Source organism: Alexandromys fortis, unplaced genomic scaffold, assembly GCF_014885135.2.
Source record: "Alexandromys fortis isolate MF-2015 unplaced genomic scaffold, M_Fortis_MF-2015_v1.1 scaffold_25, whole genome shotgun sequence".
Lineage (NCBI taxonomy): Eukaryota > Metazoa > Chordata > Mammalia > Rodentia > Cricetidae > Alexandromys > Alexandromys fortis.
The window spans coordinates 2,023,327-2,040,400 of NW_026067904.1; the positions used below are offsets into that span (position 1 = coordinate 2,023,327).

A 17,074-nucleotide genomic window follows, 5' to 3' on the forward strand; every position below is an offset into this window, starting at 1 on the left:
AAGTCCCATGAACCGGTAGGTGGCTTCAAACTCACAGAAAGCTAGATTCAGGACTTTTATTTTATTTTGGACTTTGCAGGCTTATATAGTTCTGCTGCATATTGTGGTAAAGAAAGAAAACCATTAAGATATCTTACGACCACATTTGGCGATAAATGACAGGAAAGCTCGATTGCAGAAAAGCCTCCATAGTGAGATGCTAAAATCCAGAAGTTTAGGTTGAATACAACTTCTGAAGTAGAACCTAAAGGTGCGCACAGAATTTGACAGAATCGCAAAACCTGCTTCAATTTCCAGAAACGTTGAAAGATAAATGAGGGTTTTATCTCGTTTATCTGGAAGTTGGGCAGGGAAAAGTGAGGTTTCAGTCTTTCGTGGGAAGTCACTGTGTTGACAACTGTGTCCAACTGGTGTAAAACTATTTTTACTATGCTGCTGCGGACACAAAGTTTTTTTTTTATTACTAAAATAGGTTTTTGTTTTAAAAAAAAAAAAACTATCCAAGCTAACAAGTGGTAGAAGAGGGAATTTCTACCCCATGCCAAGTTCTTTCTCTTTCTAGTAGTCAATACAGAACAGAGTTCAGCGAGTCACCTCCCGCGGTGCGCCCCCCACCCCAGCCTCAGCCTCCACCGACTGCTTTTGCATTAATTCGCTGCAGCTTCCCAGCTAGAGAGCTCAGATTGCACCTGCTCCCAGGGCCAGCGGGGGTCCTGTGTCTTCCACACTCAGCCGGTGTTGCCTGTGCACGGACACCGGAACCCACCAGGGGTCACTGCAGCCTCAGAGCTATTGTGCCCACCAGTGCCTGGCCCCGGCCCGCCGCGCGGAGGGCGTGGGACTGGGATCGCAGCACGCAGGGGTCGGAACACAACTGCGCCCTGGCGGCCCGAAGCCACCCTCCAGGTCTCCCAGGGAAACGAACGCAGCGACCTGGAGACGGCCGCGCGGCTCTCGCGCAGCGCACGCGTTCTGGCTGGGACCTGCCGGCACCGGGCCAGACTGACCACCTCCGCCCCGCCCTCCGCCCCCAGCGGAGACCCCGCCCAGAAGGGGCGCTCCGGTCGTAGTTCCGGGGATCCTGCTTCAGCTCGGCGGCTTTTTGCGGACGCCCGGGGGCTCTCTGCACCTGGGTCGCTCCCGCCCAGGGCTCCGCCCCGCGGGGCCAAGAACTTTCCCTGGAGCCTCGGCGGCCTCGGTGCCCGGGTACTGCCGCGCCCGCCCGCAGGTTCTCCGGCGCTCGTCTCTTCAAGACGTTCGGCATTCGGTCCCCGTAGCAGGGCGTTCAGGAGAGGAGCGCTTGAACTTGGCCATCTCGGCGGGATGAGTTCGGGGACCCTCAGACGGAAGCCGCAGCCCGCAACAAGCTGATCTCCCCCCTGGCTGGTTTCGGTGAGGAGCCCTGGCCGCCCCCCCCCCCCCGCGCCCCCGGCTGGCTGTGAGAGAGAGCCGCAGAGGGAGTGGCGACCTTCGCCGCTGGCCACGCGTCCCAGGCTGGGGGGTCTTGGCCACCCCCGACACAAAAGAGAAGCTGAGTGCTCTCCGCTCTGCCTACCTTGTCACGGGGGTGTGGGGCGGGCCCGGTGCGCTCCCGGTGGGGACTTGGGCGCTGCGGCAAGGGAATCGCTCCGTGCTTGTATGGGGCTGGCGCTGCCGAGTACCGAAGGGCGTCTGAGCCCAGGGAGGGTTTGGAGCGCCCGGCCCGCCCTTTTCGTGTCCCTGGCTGTCCGTCCCTAACCAGGCGACTCTTGTCGTTCCCAGGTCGCCGCCCCAGTTTTTAGAAGAGGAGCCGCAGCCGCAGGATGCGCGGGGACACGCTGCTCCCGGCGCCCAGTTCGGCGGGCGCTTCCCGGGCGGCTCTGGGTCCCTGACGCTCTGGGGCGCGCTCACCCTCCCGCCTCGGCTCTCCGAGCTTCTCGGGGTGCCCTCGGCTCGACTGCAGGACCCCAGACCTCGCTCCCCAGGGCCCCACCCAGACCCGCGCCTCTCGCCCTCTCCGCGGCGCGTACAATAAATTAATGCTTCGCGCTTGAGGGGAGGAGGCGGCGGGCACCTCGGTCGCTGCTCTCGCCTGACTGGAGACGCTTTCAGCCGACATGGGCTGTTTCTGCGCCGTTCCGGAAGAATTCTATTGCGAAGTTTTGCTCCTGGACGAGTCCAAGCTCACCCTTACCACCCAGCAGCAGGGCATCAAGGTAGGTGCAGCCGGGGCGCGGTGCGGGGGTCCGCGACGTGGGGGTCCGCGGCTTTGTCTCAAGACTGTCACCGGTCCAGCCCGGTCGCCGTGCAACAGCAGAGCAGCTGTCCCGGCCTCAGACAGAGGAGGGGTCTGTGGGGCTGTGCTAACTTGGAGATGCTTTAGAAAAGTAACTGCTGTCTTGAAGGGTCCTTGACGCCCCAACTTCCAACAGCAATTAGAGCCCCGGTGACTCTGCCCACTCCCTGGCTCCCCCAGCAGCTCTTAGGCCCCTCGCAGCTCCCAGACAGACGCAGAATTGAATGGGCAGGCTGCTCCCCACCCGAGTGCTGGAGGCATGCTTCTCGGCTTTGTGGAAGCCTTCCCCCCCCCCCCCCCCTCCATTTTCCTTGATAGTATTCTTGGGCAAGTAAACTAACGCACTCTCTCGCTGAAGCATTAATCTGGTTGTTGTGATTGTGTTCCCCGGATTTGTAGCTGGAGAATGCTACGTTTGCCCAATTTTCTTTCCGCTAGCGAGCTGGTGTATCTCCACATTGAAGCAAACATCTCACAAAGCAAATCTGTGATCGGTTTGCCCCTGTTTGTAGTCATCAAAAATGTGTTGCTGCTTCTAAACTAGAAAACCCACAGAAAGCCTACGAGCTTGCACCCGACCCACTTCCTTAATTTTAATGAGTACTTTTTTTTTTTTTAAATAACTGACAACCTGAGGATGCGCCTGCGCGTTTGTTTCGCCTTTCCAATAGTTCTGAGCAGATAGGAATCCAGTGGGTGTGTTTTGTTTGCCTTTTTCCTTCAGTACTAAACCACCGAGGCATTTTAGTTAAGGCAGCTGTGGCGTCTGCATATCGTGCCCCCCTTCACACCCCCGCGTGTCCGGAACCTGTGGGTCTGGGGGATCGAGTTTACCATGATGCCCTATAGCCTCTCCTAGTCTTGTCATTTCAGAAGTTGTCCGCGTGAGGTAGGTTCTGGGTATTTCCTTGGGGCAGTCTGTTTTGATTACCTTTACGCCCACCAGAAAAACTTTCTGGCTAGAAGCCTCTTCGTGGATGTTGCCAATTTGGGCATACAGAATTAGAATTTCATGGTGTAATCCTCTTTCAGAAGAAAGGCCAAAGTGACCAATTAAAGCTAAAACACTTAACCCCTTCCTTTGGGAAATCGTTTTGAACAGTGTTCCCCAGCAATTATAACAAGCAAATTCAATCAAATTTCCATCTTTCAGTTTTTCCCAAGAGCAATAAAACAGTATTTGGAGGGACAATGCTTGCTTTATATTTTTAACTTTTCTTTATGTACTTAGTCACACATCCACACACGGTAGGAAAACTGGGGGAAACAAAACTTTACTGCATAGTACGGTAGAAGATTTTGTTGTGAACAAAATAGGCCAAAATAAAAACAAAAACAGTTCTTGGCGATACAGGCGGATTGCCTGGTGTCAGAGTGGGAACAGTCAGAAGGATAAGTTAGGACCTGATACCAAGCCGGCAAAGAGACCTTCTGAAGCGCAAAGAATAAGTGCATTTGGACTCTGGAGTTGTCTGCAGCAAGAGCTCCCCACTTAATCATGAAAGCCATGCCCCTGTCAGCTGTGGCTTGTGTAGATTATTCTGTCAGGAGAGCAGCCAAGACTCGGGATCAAATAGAGTTAAGTTTGTTAAAGAAACGTGAGTCCCAACTCCTGATCCGTACTTACTTTTAGTAAATCCATAGTATTTACCTTGTTTTACAAATGGGTTGAAGGTTGGTGAGTGATTCAAAGGCAACAACAGCTTCAAAATAGTGTTCTTTTGGCTGAGCGCCATGTAACTAAACACTATTTAAAGCAGGCTTTCGTTGGAAGTAATCATTTTTGCCACAAGCTTAGCCTCTTTTGGTGTCACAAAAGCATGCCGTGCTGATTTTGATGGCCTGTGTGCAACGCAGATGTCTGCTGGAGCTAACCACGTTGTCTGCGGCTACTGTCCCTCTTTTAAAATGTGTGCGTTAGGACCTAGCTACCTGTAGTATGTACTAAATTTGGCATTTGTATGTTTACCAATGGTGCGCGGCTTGCAAAAGCACCCTGTGTAAGTGATCCTCAGACATTGTTTGAGTATGTGGGCTGTGCTATAGAGAACTGGCTTTTTAACCTTCCTCTTCCCCTTCCCATGTTATGGCATACAGGTGTCTGTTACTCTGTATGCATATTTGAATTTAACCTTCCTCTTCCCCTTCCCATGTTATGGCGTACAGGTGTCTGTTACTCTGTATGCATATTTGAATTTAACCTTCCTCTTCCCCTTCCCATGTTATGGCGTACAGGTGTCTGTTACTCTGTATGCATATTTGAATTTAACCTTCCTCTTCCCCTTCCCATGTTATGGCGTACAGGTGTCTGTTACTCTGTATGCATATTTGAATTTAACCTTCCTCTTCCCCTTCCCATGTTATGGCGTACAGGTGTCTGTTACTCTGTATGTATATTTGAATTTTGCTTATTTCATGTGTGTTGGTGTTTTGCCTGCATGCATGTGTAAGAGACTGACTGACGGATCCTCTGGAACGGATATTACAGATGTTATAAGCCATGTGGGTGCTGGGAATCAAACCCTGGTCCTCTGGAAGGGCAGCCAATGCTCTCAACTGCTGAGCCACCTCTCCGGTCCCAGCTACTGTATATTAATTTGATAAAATTAGCTCCTGCTTTAGATCACAAGTTAACTTCACAGCCAGTAACCACCAGCCTCTGTTACAGTGTTCTCTCTGGGGTAGTTTGCTTGGTGACTTCGGCTATCACCAATTAAAACCAAAGTTTTCATGAGGTCCAAGTGTTCCTGAGGGACCGAGGCCTGTCCACCGCTCTTGGAAAGCGGAGACAAAATGCCCAATCTTCAGATCTTAGAAACACAGATCAGATGAAAAAGACGCAAGGGTTTTATGGTAGCCAGGAAGAGAAAAAGCTTAGCCTAGAGTTCTTCCAGCAGCGTGGCTGAGATTTAGAGCTTGGAAAATTGACAAAAGTTTAACTCTAGTTGAAGCCATTATAGCAGGAAATGCTTCTCTTCTAAGTATTGGAAGGAAAATAAGAAAAAGGGTGAAAAATGGGAGAGAGACCATAAATGTGGCCACTGATGGTGCGCAAAGCCTGATCCCCGATTTTATTCTGTTCGTCTTCTGTCACTGAAGCATTTTTCCAAAGGCTTTGAGCACATACTCAGTACTTCCAGGACTTTAGGGTCATATGTTGTTTAAAAAGTCCGAGTTTTAACTTTATGTACTTGATGTAATTATTGTTCCTTTTGTATTTTTATACTAACAAAATTATTCTCAGAAATTAAATGAAAATAAACACAATGTTAAGCAACATTAATTAGCTCATTTTCCTCTGAATTAAAAACAAAAATTATCGATTAATTTTTAAAAGAACTTTTTTTTTTTTTTTGAGACAGGGTTTCTCTGTGTGGCCCAAGCTGTCCTGGAGCTCACTCTGTAGACTGGGCTGGCCTGGAACTCATAGAGATCCACCTGCTTCTGCCTCCTGAGTGCTGGGATTAAAGGTGTGCGCCGCCACCACCTGGCTTTAAAATACATTTCAAGAGCTGATGAGTTGGCTTGGTGTAAAGATGCCTGTTTGGCATCCCTGGGGATCAGAGTTTGATCCCTGTAATTCTTACAAAGTTTGAAGGAGAGAAGAAACTCTACAGAGTTGTCCTCTGTCCTCCGCTTGGGTGCTGTTACACACTCATCACCCCACTGTGCACAGATACACACTCATACAGCAATAATAAACAAGTCTTTTAAGAAGTGCTTTTTGAGATTCTGAGTTGCCCATTTTCTTATTCTCAAGTGAAATGATGTCCTCTTGTGACTGCTGAGAGCACCAGGCATGCGCATGCTACACATGCATACATGCAGGCAAACACACTCATGAAAACAGAACAACTATTAAAAATCAAATAAGAATCACTGGCTTGGCATTAAACTTATTCACATATTTTATGGTTTTTTTGGACAGGGTCTCTCACACTTTAGCCCAAACCGGCCTTGAGCTTGTGACAGTCTTCTCGGCAGGGAGATTCCAGAACAGGCAGAAGCCACCACACTAGGCTCTGTTTTATTGAAATAGAAGTGATTTTACTGATCCTTATGTGGTTTACTTAAGACTTCCCTTGTAAAAATCTGAAAAGTAAGCAAGAGCTGGGACTGGAGAGATGGCTCAATGGTTAAGAGCTCTTGACTGCCCTTGAGGAGGACCAGAATTTGGTTCCCAGAACCCACAAGCAGCCATCTGCAACTCCAGTTGTAGGGGACGTCTTCCGACCTCCACAGGCACCCGTGTGCCTTGGTGTGTGTTCATACATCCACATAAAATAAAGAGGAAAGAGGAATGCCTTTGAATTTCTGTTAAAACAGGGCATTTGGCTGGAAGACTAACTGTAGCTATTGCGTGTACACACGTGAGAGAAGGCTGATAAGACATTATCGTGTGCACCAATTGGAAAGTACTCCTTCAGTTTGTTTAAATAAAGTACCAGATTATGAGTTGAAAAGTTAGTTATAAAGTCATTTTTCATAATGTAGATAAAGGCTTTTCAGCGGGAAAATTGTGTTCTGGTAGAGAGCACTTCAGTGCAAGGGTGATAGCTGCATGTGTTCACAATTACCACCTGACTGGAAAATGATTTTCTGTTTAAAAAGTAATTAGAACAATAAAAGACTATTTTTCTTGTATCCATTCTAGTGTTACTTAGACATTCGCATTCTTCCTTTAGACGTAGCCTCGCTTGACAGGCAGGAAGTTCTTTTCATTCAGTCTCTTGATTGAGTCTGATCTGAGATTTATATAAGCTGCGCCCTATCGATTGTGGGTCTCGCCAGAACAATAGCGTTTGCCTGTTTGCTCTCTGCAGCTGTCTCTTCAGCTTCTTCAAGGAAGACTTTCTCCTGTGGTTGACCTCAGTTTTTGTAGTGTTTGTTCTGGGAACCTTTCCTGAGGCCCTTTGTGGCTCTCTGTGCAGGGAAAGGTGCAGTACTTTCCTTTTGTTCTTTTCCAAAGCAAAACTTGAATGTGGTTCAAACTATTTTTCTGGATTGTTCTTTGAGGAGCAAAAGATTTGAAAAAAGTCATAAGGTTTGATTGTAAATTGTGCCCTTAGAATTGCTATGCAAATATGAAAAAGATTAGCATTTCATTTTGGCAGGGTTTGGTACTCTGAATAGTGAGGTACTTGATTTTTGTAGAGGTGATGACTAAATTAATGAAACTGACTTGGCAGTGAGCTAGGAATTCCATTAACCTAAAACAAGATTTATTTGTTTTATATGTCTAAGTATTTTGCCTGCATATGTGTGTGTGGGTGTACCATGTGGATGCCTCCTGGTGCCCACAGAGGCCAGAGAGGGTGTTGGATTCCCTGGAACTGTAGTTACAGATGACTGTGAGCTGCCTCGTGGGCACTGGGAACTGAATCTGGTCCTTTAGAAGAGCGGCCAGTGCTCTTAACCCTGGGCCCTCTCTCCAGCCCTCTCGTAACTTTTAAACGTGGAGCTGTGCCATACCCGCTATCCAGTTACAATGTACAGCTGATCCTTTCGCTGTTAAGTGCTGTTATGTCCTGCCCATCCTGAGGATCCTTACAAGTCCTGTCATCCTCAATCAGAAACTTCCTGGGGAACCAGAAGAAAGTAGTCGTAGGTGAGGTTTAAAGTATATGCATCTCACGAAGATGTCTAAGTTTCCTTTTACTTGGACTGGAAAGGGAAATGTCTCAGAAGGCTGGGGCGGGGGCAGGGAGTGAAAAGAAATGTTTTCATAAATTCTATTAAGCATATGTACGTGAGTACTGATATATTTTGATATCTGCCGTCTATCTCACAAAACCAGGGACCTTTTAAGCAAACATAGGTTGAAGGAATGATTCTGAAGTGACGTTTGTGTTAGTGTAAGTAGACTGTGGAGCTTTAGAAAGATACTTGTCACTTCAGAGCCCCAGTTCTACCCTCTATGAAATAGCCACCACACACATTCCTGTGCCTCGAATGTGCTGAGCAGCAGAGACTGCTGGTCTTGCTCTTGCCTCTTTCTTAACCTCCAGCCTGACCAGTGGCTTGCTTGTGCCAGGCAGAATTGTTCTCAGCTTCCCAGTCATTCTAGACCCTCCTGGGGCACTGTGCATGGGACTTCTGCTGGTTGCTATATATGTACCCTTTTGCCTTTCCCTAAACACCCCCTCATCTGAACCAGCCTTCAAAACTTGAATCAAGTGTCTCAGCTGAGCCTGACTAGGCAGGGTGCCCATCTGTGTCTTCACATATCTCTGTCTCAGCACCCCAGCACACTCCAAGTGTTTCTGGACTCTCTGTCTCTTCCTGTAGCTTGCGAGCCCATGCCTGTGATTCCGGGAGCTCGGGCTGTATGCTTCGTGTAATAGATACTTATTAACTGTAATTTGAATAGGAGGGAAGAATGGAATGCTGCAATTGGTCGGGCTATATTGAAAATCTTTACTATAGATAATGACATTCCTTTGCCATTTGATTTTTACTAGAAAAGACTGCAGAATAAAGAGTTTCACTGTGAAAAATCTGTTGCCAAGATACTCTAGTTTTCATATTGATGATGGGCAGAGAGTGAGAAGGTTCAGTGCGGGCGGCACACTGAAGAGCTGGTTGGCAGCTGCTGCAGAAAACATGAGTCACGCCATTTTCTCTTTTCTTGTAGAATGGGTGGGGAGAGGGGGGTGAGAGACAGGGACTCCTGTAGTCCTGGCTGGCCTCAAAGTGGCTGTACCCGAGGATTTCCTCAAATTTCTGATCCTCCTGCCCCTACTTCTCAGATCTTAGGTCTTTCATTTCTCTTTTAAATAGCGCATTCTCCTTCCAGTTTGAGTCTTTTAGGAGAAGTGCAGATTTCGGGAATGGCTGGAGAATCTCGCTCTCCTGCGTTGTCTCAATTGAGGACACTGTTGGTTAGTACCACGGTGTGTGTCCGCATAATTAGGGAGTTCTGTCTGCCTTGATTTTTTTAGATTGCCCTCTGCTCATTTTTTACTCTTGAGGCTGTGTAAATCTGATTGGGTACTGTTCTCAGCCTTAATAAGCATTGGGGTTTTATGAAAAAAAAATCTTTTTTTCCCTGTCTGATGTGGAGGGCATTTGTCTGCAGGCCTGTATAGATGTGACCAGTCTGAGTTTTGGCTGTGTTCCTGTCTCTCTGGGGCTGCTTGGTGGAGCGTTAGCTCTGACATGTCGACCCCTGTAAAGCTGGTATCTGTTGCTCCTGGTCATCCTGGGCTGGGATGAGCAACTGCCCTTCTCCTCTGCACTGTGCGTTTTTGTTTGTAAGTCTCATTTATTAAGGCTAAAGAGACACCTGTTATCACATGTCCTAGGCAAAGACAAGGTGTGTTAAGTTCAGGAACCAGTCAGTTTACTTTGTGACTCAGGAAGCTTGTACTTACAATTTGGAGAGTCTGTACCACTCTCTAAAGGAAAACAGAAAAGAACGATTTGCATTCCTACGTCCCCTGAGCTCTGTGTGCACTTCCTGTTTGCTTTCTTTTCTAAGTGAAACAGCCATTCTTACTTAATGCCATCCATTGTTAATACCTTTTTCCGTGACTAAACACTCTGAAGAGATCCCCCAGGGCGGAATGGCTCCTCCGGAGGCTGCAGGCTGGAAAGGGCTAGCTGCTTTTCCAAAGCGTGAGAAGTCTGTTTCCTATCAGAGGAGACTGACATTCCTAGACAGAGTCAGAACAAGGAAGGTGGAGAAGGCAGGGTTTGAAGGAGTGCTGGGTGGTAGTGTCTTTGCTCACCCATCCTAGCACACTGGGACGATAGCACAATAGCAGAGAGGTCAGATGGCAAGGGAGGGGTCAGCCAGCCGAGACTGGAGAGGGAGTGAAACTGAATTCTGCAGCGGATTTAGAAAGGACACATTCTGAGCCCCACATAAAGCAGTCAGCACACTGAGTTCCAAGATTCTCATGGAGTGGCTTGTTTAGAGTCCTGCGCGCATGCCTGTAATCCCAGCAGCCAGGAGACAGAGGGCAGGAACACTGCTGCATGTTAGAAGGCAGCCTAATCTGCCTAAGTGAGTTCCAGGACAGCAAGGAGCCACACAGTGAGATTGTATCACAAACCAAACAGTAGTCCAGATTTCCGCACAGACTGTGACCTGCCTGAAGGCCAGGCTCCTGAGCTAACCATAGACTGTTTGTTTAGCACGATTCTCTCCCTACTTTGCCCTTCTTCAGAAGCAAGTTTGAGAAACAGTCTTGGCCTTTGGCTACATCAGATATTGCTTCTCAAAACTGCCTTTTTCCCTATCTCACTGCTTCCAGCTTAGCGTGGGCTCACACTCGGTGCCCAGGCTAGCCTCCTCTCTGGGGCTGTGTGGGTGTCTCTAGTCCTGTCTTCTCCATGGGGACAGCTGTTCTTGAGGCAGCCACGGTTTCCTCATCTGTATGTAGAGGAACAGGATAACTGCCTCATAGGATGATGGTGAAATCTGGAAAAGGATTTTAGGCATGGAAGAGCAAAGATAGTCAATAAGTGATATATATATACATAATATTTTATATAATAATATATAATTACATATCATATTATAATTGTATAATAATAATTTTAAAATATATTTGCTTCTCATTTACAATTTGGAAATGCTAATTCTCCCCAGCATTCCCCTTAGTGAGTCTTTAGGTGTCTCTCAGAGGTGTGTCTTGGCGCAGTCAAGGACTGAGAAGGACATGACTTAGGGCAACAGTAATGGAGAAGGGGAGAGGAAATAAAATCCGAAAGATATTTAGGAGGTGGGATTCTCTAAGATCTGGGAGAATGTGGAAATGTAAGGGTCGTGGCCCAAGATGTAGAGCACTTGGTTGGTGGCCTTCAGCACGCAGGAGTCACCTCTGTCATTCCTCACCCAGCTGCTCTTCTGCGCAGCCAGCAGCCCGGGAGGAAGTTGGAACCAGCCCTACCCTAGTCCAGGGAGGATAATTGCTCTGAGGGTGTGCCTGTTGCCGTTGGGGATGAAGGACTCCTGCTGGATAACAGGCACAGGCAAGCTTGCTGGTGAAAGTGCTTCTGGGAAAGTTCCCGTCTAGCACATTATCATAGACACACTTCCCCTCCTTATCACCAGAGCCATTGGCTACTGATTACAGCGCAGAGAGCACAGCGACTCCTAAGATGGCGGAGATAGAAGAAGTGACAGTGGTGGCTCTGAACTGCCCCGAGTCTCCTCTCCCTACCCCTGGATTCCCTCATGGCTGAGCTAGTACACTTCTTCACTGAAGCAGCTTGTAGCAGGAGTCTGTTACTGGGGACCAGTATATCTTGGGAGAGTGGAGCATGGATTTGTTCACTAGTCTGGGGCACAGGAGGAGAGGCATAAACATGCACTCACTGTTTAGTGCGGTAGGCAGTGGGAAATGCAGTTAGGGCAGGTGATGAGGAAGTTGGGGTGAGGTGGGGTGAGGTGTGGCGGTGCACGTCGGAAGGTAAAGAAGTGCTGTTTGAGCATCCCAGGGAATGCTCTACAAGAAACTCTTCTCAGGTCCATGGGTCTGACAAACCGTCAATGTCTGTGACTGTCCGGTCTCCACGGCTCTCCTCATTACCCCTCCCCTCCTCTCCCATTCTTTCTGTTCTTTAAGCTGCTACTTCCTCATCCTGATCTTGCTGTCCAGTTAAGCCAGACTGCTTCCAAGTTTTTGAGTACCCCACATTCCTGCTATTCATGTCTCTGGAAAGTTCCAGCCCACCTAGCCTGCTAGAGGAGCTCCAGAGTTCTGCTCAGGGGTAGCCCTGCTGATGGACTCCTCAGTGGAGAACCCTTCCTTCCCATCCGCCAGCACTGTCAGTGCAGACGAGCCACCCTCTCTGTGCATCCTGAAGTTACCTGGTGTGCGCAAGAAGGAAACACAGAACATACAACAAACCCGCTTAGGAGTTTATTAGAGGGGGTGTGTACAGGCCTGGGGAATGGTGTACACAGAGAGAAAGATGGTGCAGCCAGCTTTTTAAAAGCTGCCTAGCACATGTGCACAGGGGGTTGGCGTGACTACGTCATACGCAGAGGATGGGCTCACACATGCGCACAAGGGTTTAGCTATGTCATTATGTGGATGGAACCACGCATGTGCACACGTGGGTCATGTGGGGCCCTTTAACATTCAGGCAATTGCCTGAGGGCTTGTATGTACGTGCATGGCTTTAGAACTCAGAAGTGCAGCTGTATTTGTGGCTGAATAATTATACATTATTGTTTGTAAATTAGGGCCAAACTCTCTTCCTTGTCTTGAGATGTTGCAGATGAAACTGTTTACAACATACCTCATGGGCAGTAACTACTGTTCACACCAGGCCTCATGGGTGGTAACTACTGTTTACACTGAGCCTCATGGGTGGTAAATACTGTTCACACCAGGCCTCATGGGTGTTAACTACTGTTCACACCAGGCCTCATGGGTGGTAACTACTGTTCACACCAGGCCTCATGGGTGGTAACTACTGTTCACACCACATGTCATGAATGGTAACTACTGTTCACACTACATGTCATGGGTGGTAACAACTGTTCACACCAGGCCTCATGGGCTTTACTGTTCATACCAGACCTCGTGGGTGGTAACTACTGTTCACACCAGGCCTCATGGGCTTTAACTACTGTTCACACCAGACCTCATAGGTCCAAACTACTGTTCACACCAGACCTCATGGGTGGTAGCTACTGTTCACACCAGGCCTCATGGGTGGTAACTACTGTTCACACCACATGTCATGAATGGTAACTACTGTTCACACTACATGTCATGGGTGGTAACAACTGTTCACACCAGGCCTCATGGGCTTTAATGTTCATACCAGACCTCGTGGGTGGTAACTACTGTTCACACCAGGCCTCATGGGCTTTAACTACTGTTCACACCAGACCTCATAGGTCCAAACTACTGTTCACACCAGACCTCATGGGTGGTAGCTACTGTTCACACCAGGCCTCATGGGTGGTAACTACTGTTCACACCACATGTCATGAATGGTAACTACTGTTCACACTACATGTCATGGGTGGTAACAACTGTTCACACCAGGCCTCATGGGCTTTAACTACTGTTCACACCAGACCTCGTGGGTGGTAACTACTGTTCACACCAGACCTCATGGGTGGTAGCTACTGGCTGGGAATCCCTGAGGGAGGACACTAGGCCTTTTAATGGGATTCCCAGTCAAGCCACTGTGGAATGATAGGCATTAGTGGGTTAGTGTTGATTGTATGAATTGACCTGAGCAGGAAAATGTTTCTCTTTTTGGACATATGCTGATTTGCTCTTTTAGGTTTTTCTGGGCTTAGGTAATATGCCTGGTTTTCAGGTATGTTAGAAAACTTATCATATAAATATGTCCATCTATTGAAACATTGAGAACTTGGTAGTGATCTGTTCTGAGCAAGGTAAGGTGTGCTCTTCCCCCTGACATACACAAGTGATAGGTCGCTAGAAGACTTTCTGTGAACACATACTTTCCAGCATCACTTTCAACCCCGAACTTTAGAGATTTCCCCAGGGTTGCAGGTTAAAAGCCAGGGAGCTGTCCTGGCTTTGTAGCATTGGACTGAGATTCCCATGACTGAGGGAGTCAGAGCAAATCCTCATGGTCCTGAAACTGGCATAGTTTGAGCTCTATGGACTTGTCCACAGTTATTCAGACATTTGGAAACTCCCAGTGTAGGCTACAGCACCTTCCCGTGTACAGTGTCGAGAGTCCAGGGTCAGGTTAGTGCCGCCACGCTACAGCATCCTTCACGCAAGCAAGCTCACTCTGCGTGTCCTTTGCTCTTTCCCGCCAGGTGCTGGGTCTGTTGAGCAGCGCTTCAGCTGGTTGACCCTCTGCACACACTCATTTATCCCCCGCTCAGCCAACATTATATTAAATGGAGACAACCTGAGAGCATTTCCTCTAAAATAAGGGGCAACACAAGACTGTCCACTCTCCCTCTCTCATTCAGTGTAGAGCTAGAAGTCTTAGCTTTAACAATTAGACAAGAGAACGACATAGAAGCTACAGGAAAGAAAAAAATCAGACTATCCCTATTTGCAGATGATAAGATAATTTACTTAAAACACCTTATTAGAAAACTCTCAGGCTAATAAACACTTCCTTCTAAAGCTCCATTCTCGATTAACCTCATTCTAACATGCAAGAAGCAATTTCCTGTAATAACGCCTGTGCACACTGGAATATCCCACATAAGCTATCCTGTGGTATGTCCACTGCTGTTTCACCTGGTGCTTACACATCTGCACAGAAGTGTACCCTTTACTCCATTATCACCAACAGGAACGCTGATGCTACTGAGCAAACAGTAGGCTCTGAATAAATTCTTACATGGTTGTGCACACAAAGTTGTGCATACAATTACAGACATACGGCATTGTTCCAGACCCCAAAATACCCTTACATTCTATCTTAGTTAGGGTTTCTATTGCTGTGAAGAGACACCATGGCCATGGCAAGTCTTACAAAGGAAAACATTTAATTGGGGCTGGCTTACAGTTCAGAGGTTTAGTCCATTATCATCATGGTGGAACATGAAAGTGTGCAGGCAGACATGGTGCTGGAGAAGGGGCTGAGAGTTCATCTTGATCTACAGGCAACAGGAAGTGAACTGTCACACTGGGCGTGGCTTGAGCACACCTCAAAGCCCACCTCCACAGTGACACATATCCACCAACAAGGCCACACCTGCTCCAACAAGGCCATACCTTCTCGTGGTGCAACTCTCTACAGGCCAAGCAGTCAAACACACGAGGCTTTGGAGGCCACACTTACTCAAACTACCACACACTCAGAACCTATTTGTTTGCAAATAACTGTTCCAGAGCACAGTTTTAAAGTATCTTTAAATAAAAAGATGACTTTCTGGGAAATTCAGGAAAATATTCTTACCTTCCTGATAAACAGCAGCTAAGTAGGAAATAATGTAGAGTCGTGATAGTGACAGTGAAGTACCGGTTACTCGATTACTGGAAACACCCATCTGCTGTTCTGATAGGACAATCTCACCTTGCGCTCTCTCGCGCTCTCTCTCTCTCTCTCTCTTGCTCTCTCTCTCTCTCTCTCTCTCTCTCTCTCTCTCTCTCTCCCTCTCTCCTCTGCACCTCACCCCAAGCAGTAAGAAGGCTCACTAACCAGTTTTTACTTTTCCCTCCTAGAAAGAGTCAGCATGTAACTATAGGGATTCAGGGCAAAGCACAAAGATTTTATTAAAATGAAAACCAAAGAAAAAGTCCATGTAACACATACTCTAAAACTATGCCATTAAAAATTATTCCTGACTTCTCAAATAAGCACTTTCAAAATACACCTCCGCCCCCCCAAAAGGAAATGCATGGCAGTGACTATCACCCTGAAAAGACATCCCACATACAAATTTTAAAAAATAGGCCCGGCCTGGAGAGGCTGCCAAGTCCAAGCAGGAGCCAGACACAGGTGCTCAGGACAGGCCACAGAGCTGAGAAGACCTAACTTAAGGGAAGGGGCTGGGAGTATACAATTATATTTTAAATAAACTCTCATTGGTCAGTAGCCAGGCAGGAAGTATAGGTGGGACAACCAGGCAGGAACTAGAGGTGGGTCAATAAGAACAGGAGAATTCTGGGAAGGAGGATGCCCATTCCTCCCCAGTCCTGTCCCAACCACAGAAGAAGGAAGATGTGATTGCGTTGCTGAAAAAGGTACCGAGCCATGTGGCTAACATAGATAAGAATAATGAGTTAATATAAGTTATAATTGTTAATAAGAAGCCTGAGCTAATGGGCCAATCAGTTTATCATTAATATAGACCTCTCTGTGATTTCCTTGGGGCTAAATGGCTGTGGGACCTGGTGGGAGGACAGAAATCAGGCAGGACAGAATCCCAGACAACATATTTTCTCTAAGAAAATTTAAATTATTTAAAATAGTGAGAATTTCATATAATTTATTTTGATCATATTTGTCCCTCTCCCTCAACCCTAGCTCAGATCCTCCCTCCCTGCCTCCTCCTCCTGTCTAGTTCTTATTGGTCAACTACTCCTAGGCATGGGGATTGCTCTGGGAGTGTGGTTGATATATCAGGTATCACACCTAAAGAAGACTGACTTTACTTCTCCTGGCAGCAATCCATGCCAATAGGGCCTCAGCTAGAGGCAGGACTTCCTGTTTACTTCCTCTCCTCTGACCTTGGACTTAGGAGTGCATGCTGTCCCAATCACTGTGAGTTCATAGTGCCTCTGCCTTGTGTCCAGAAAAACACCGTTTACTTGGAGTCATCCTCCACCCGTGACTCTTGCCTCCTCTTCTGAGACGATGCCTTGTGAAATAGACATACCGTTCAGGGCCAAGCACTCTGAAGTCACTTGTCCTCTGCACGTTGCACAGTTGTGGGTCTCTGTGTTGTCAGTTACTGTGTGTAAGAAGGAGCTTCAGGGATGAGGGTTGAGCAATGCTCTGTAACGCTAAGTCATTAGAATTCATTTTCTGTCTGTTCAGCAGAGTATTAGTAGTGGGTAGCAGGCTAGTAAACCTCATGACCTAACTAGCCACAAGTTCCTGGCCTTGGTGACTGTTACAAGGAGGCTGCTTGTTGGTTCCCAGCTGCTCAGCCCCCCGAAATAATCACACGGAAACTGTATTATTTAAAATACTGCTTGGCCTGTTAACTCTAGCTTCTTATTGGCTAGCTTTTACATATTAATTTAACCCATCTCCATTAATCTGTGCATCACCATGACGTCTTGGCCTACCAGCAAAGTTTCAGCACATCTGTCTCTGGCACAGCTCCATGGCTTCTCCCTGACTCCGCCCTTCTTTCTCCCAGCATTCAGTTTAGTTCCCCCC

General features: G+C 47.5%; 1 protein-coding gene across 1 annotated transcript in view; it reads left to right on the forward strand.

The window, feature by feature from the left end:
• The first annotated feature begins 1,080 nt into the window (after positions 1-1,080).
• Positions 1,081-17,074, forward strand: part of Epb41l4a (erythrocyte membrane protein band 4.1 like 4A) — a 184,011-nt gene continuing 168,017 nt past the window's right edge. The window contains exons 1-2 of the mRNA XM_050134972.1: positions 1,081-1,392; positions 1,762-2,195. Coding sequence (XP_049990929.1) covers positions 2,097-2,195 — 99 coding nt within the window. The 5' untranslated portion in view covers positions 1,081-1,392; positions 1,762-2,096. The remainder of the gene's footprint in view (positions 1,393-1,761; positions 2,196-17,074) is intronic.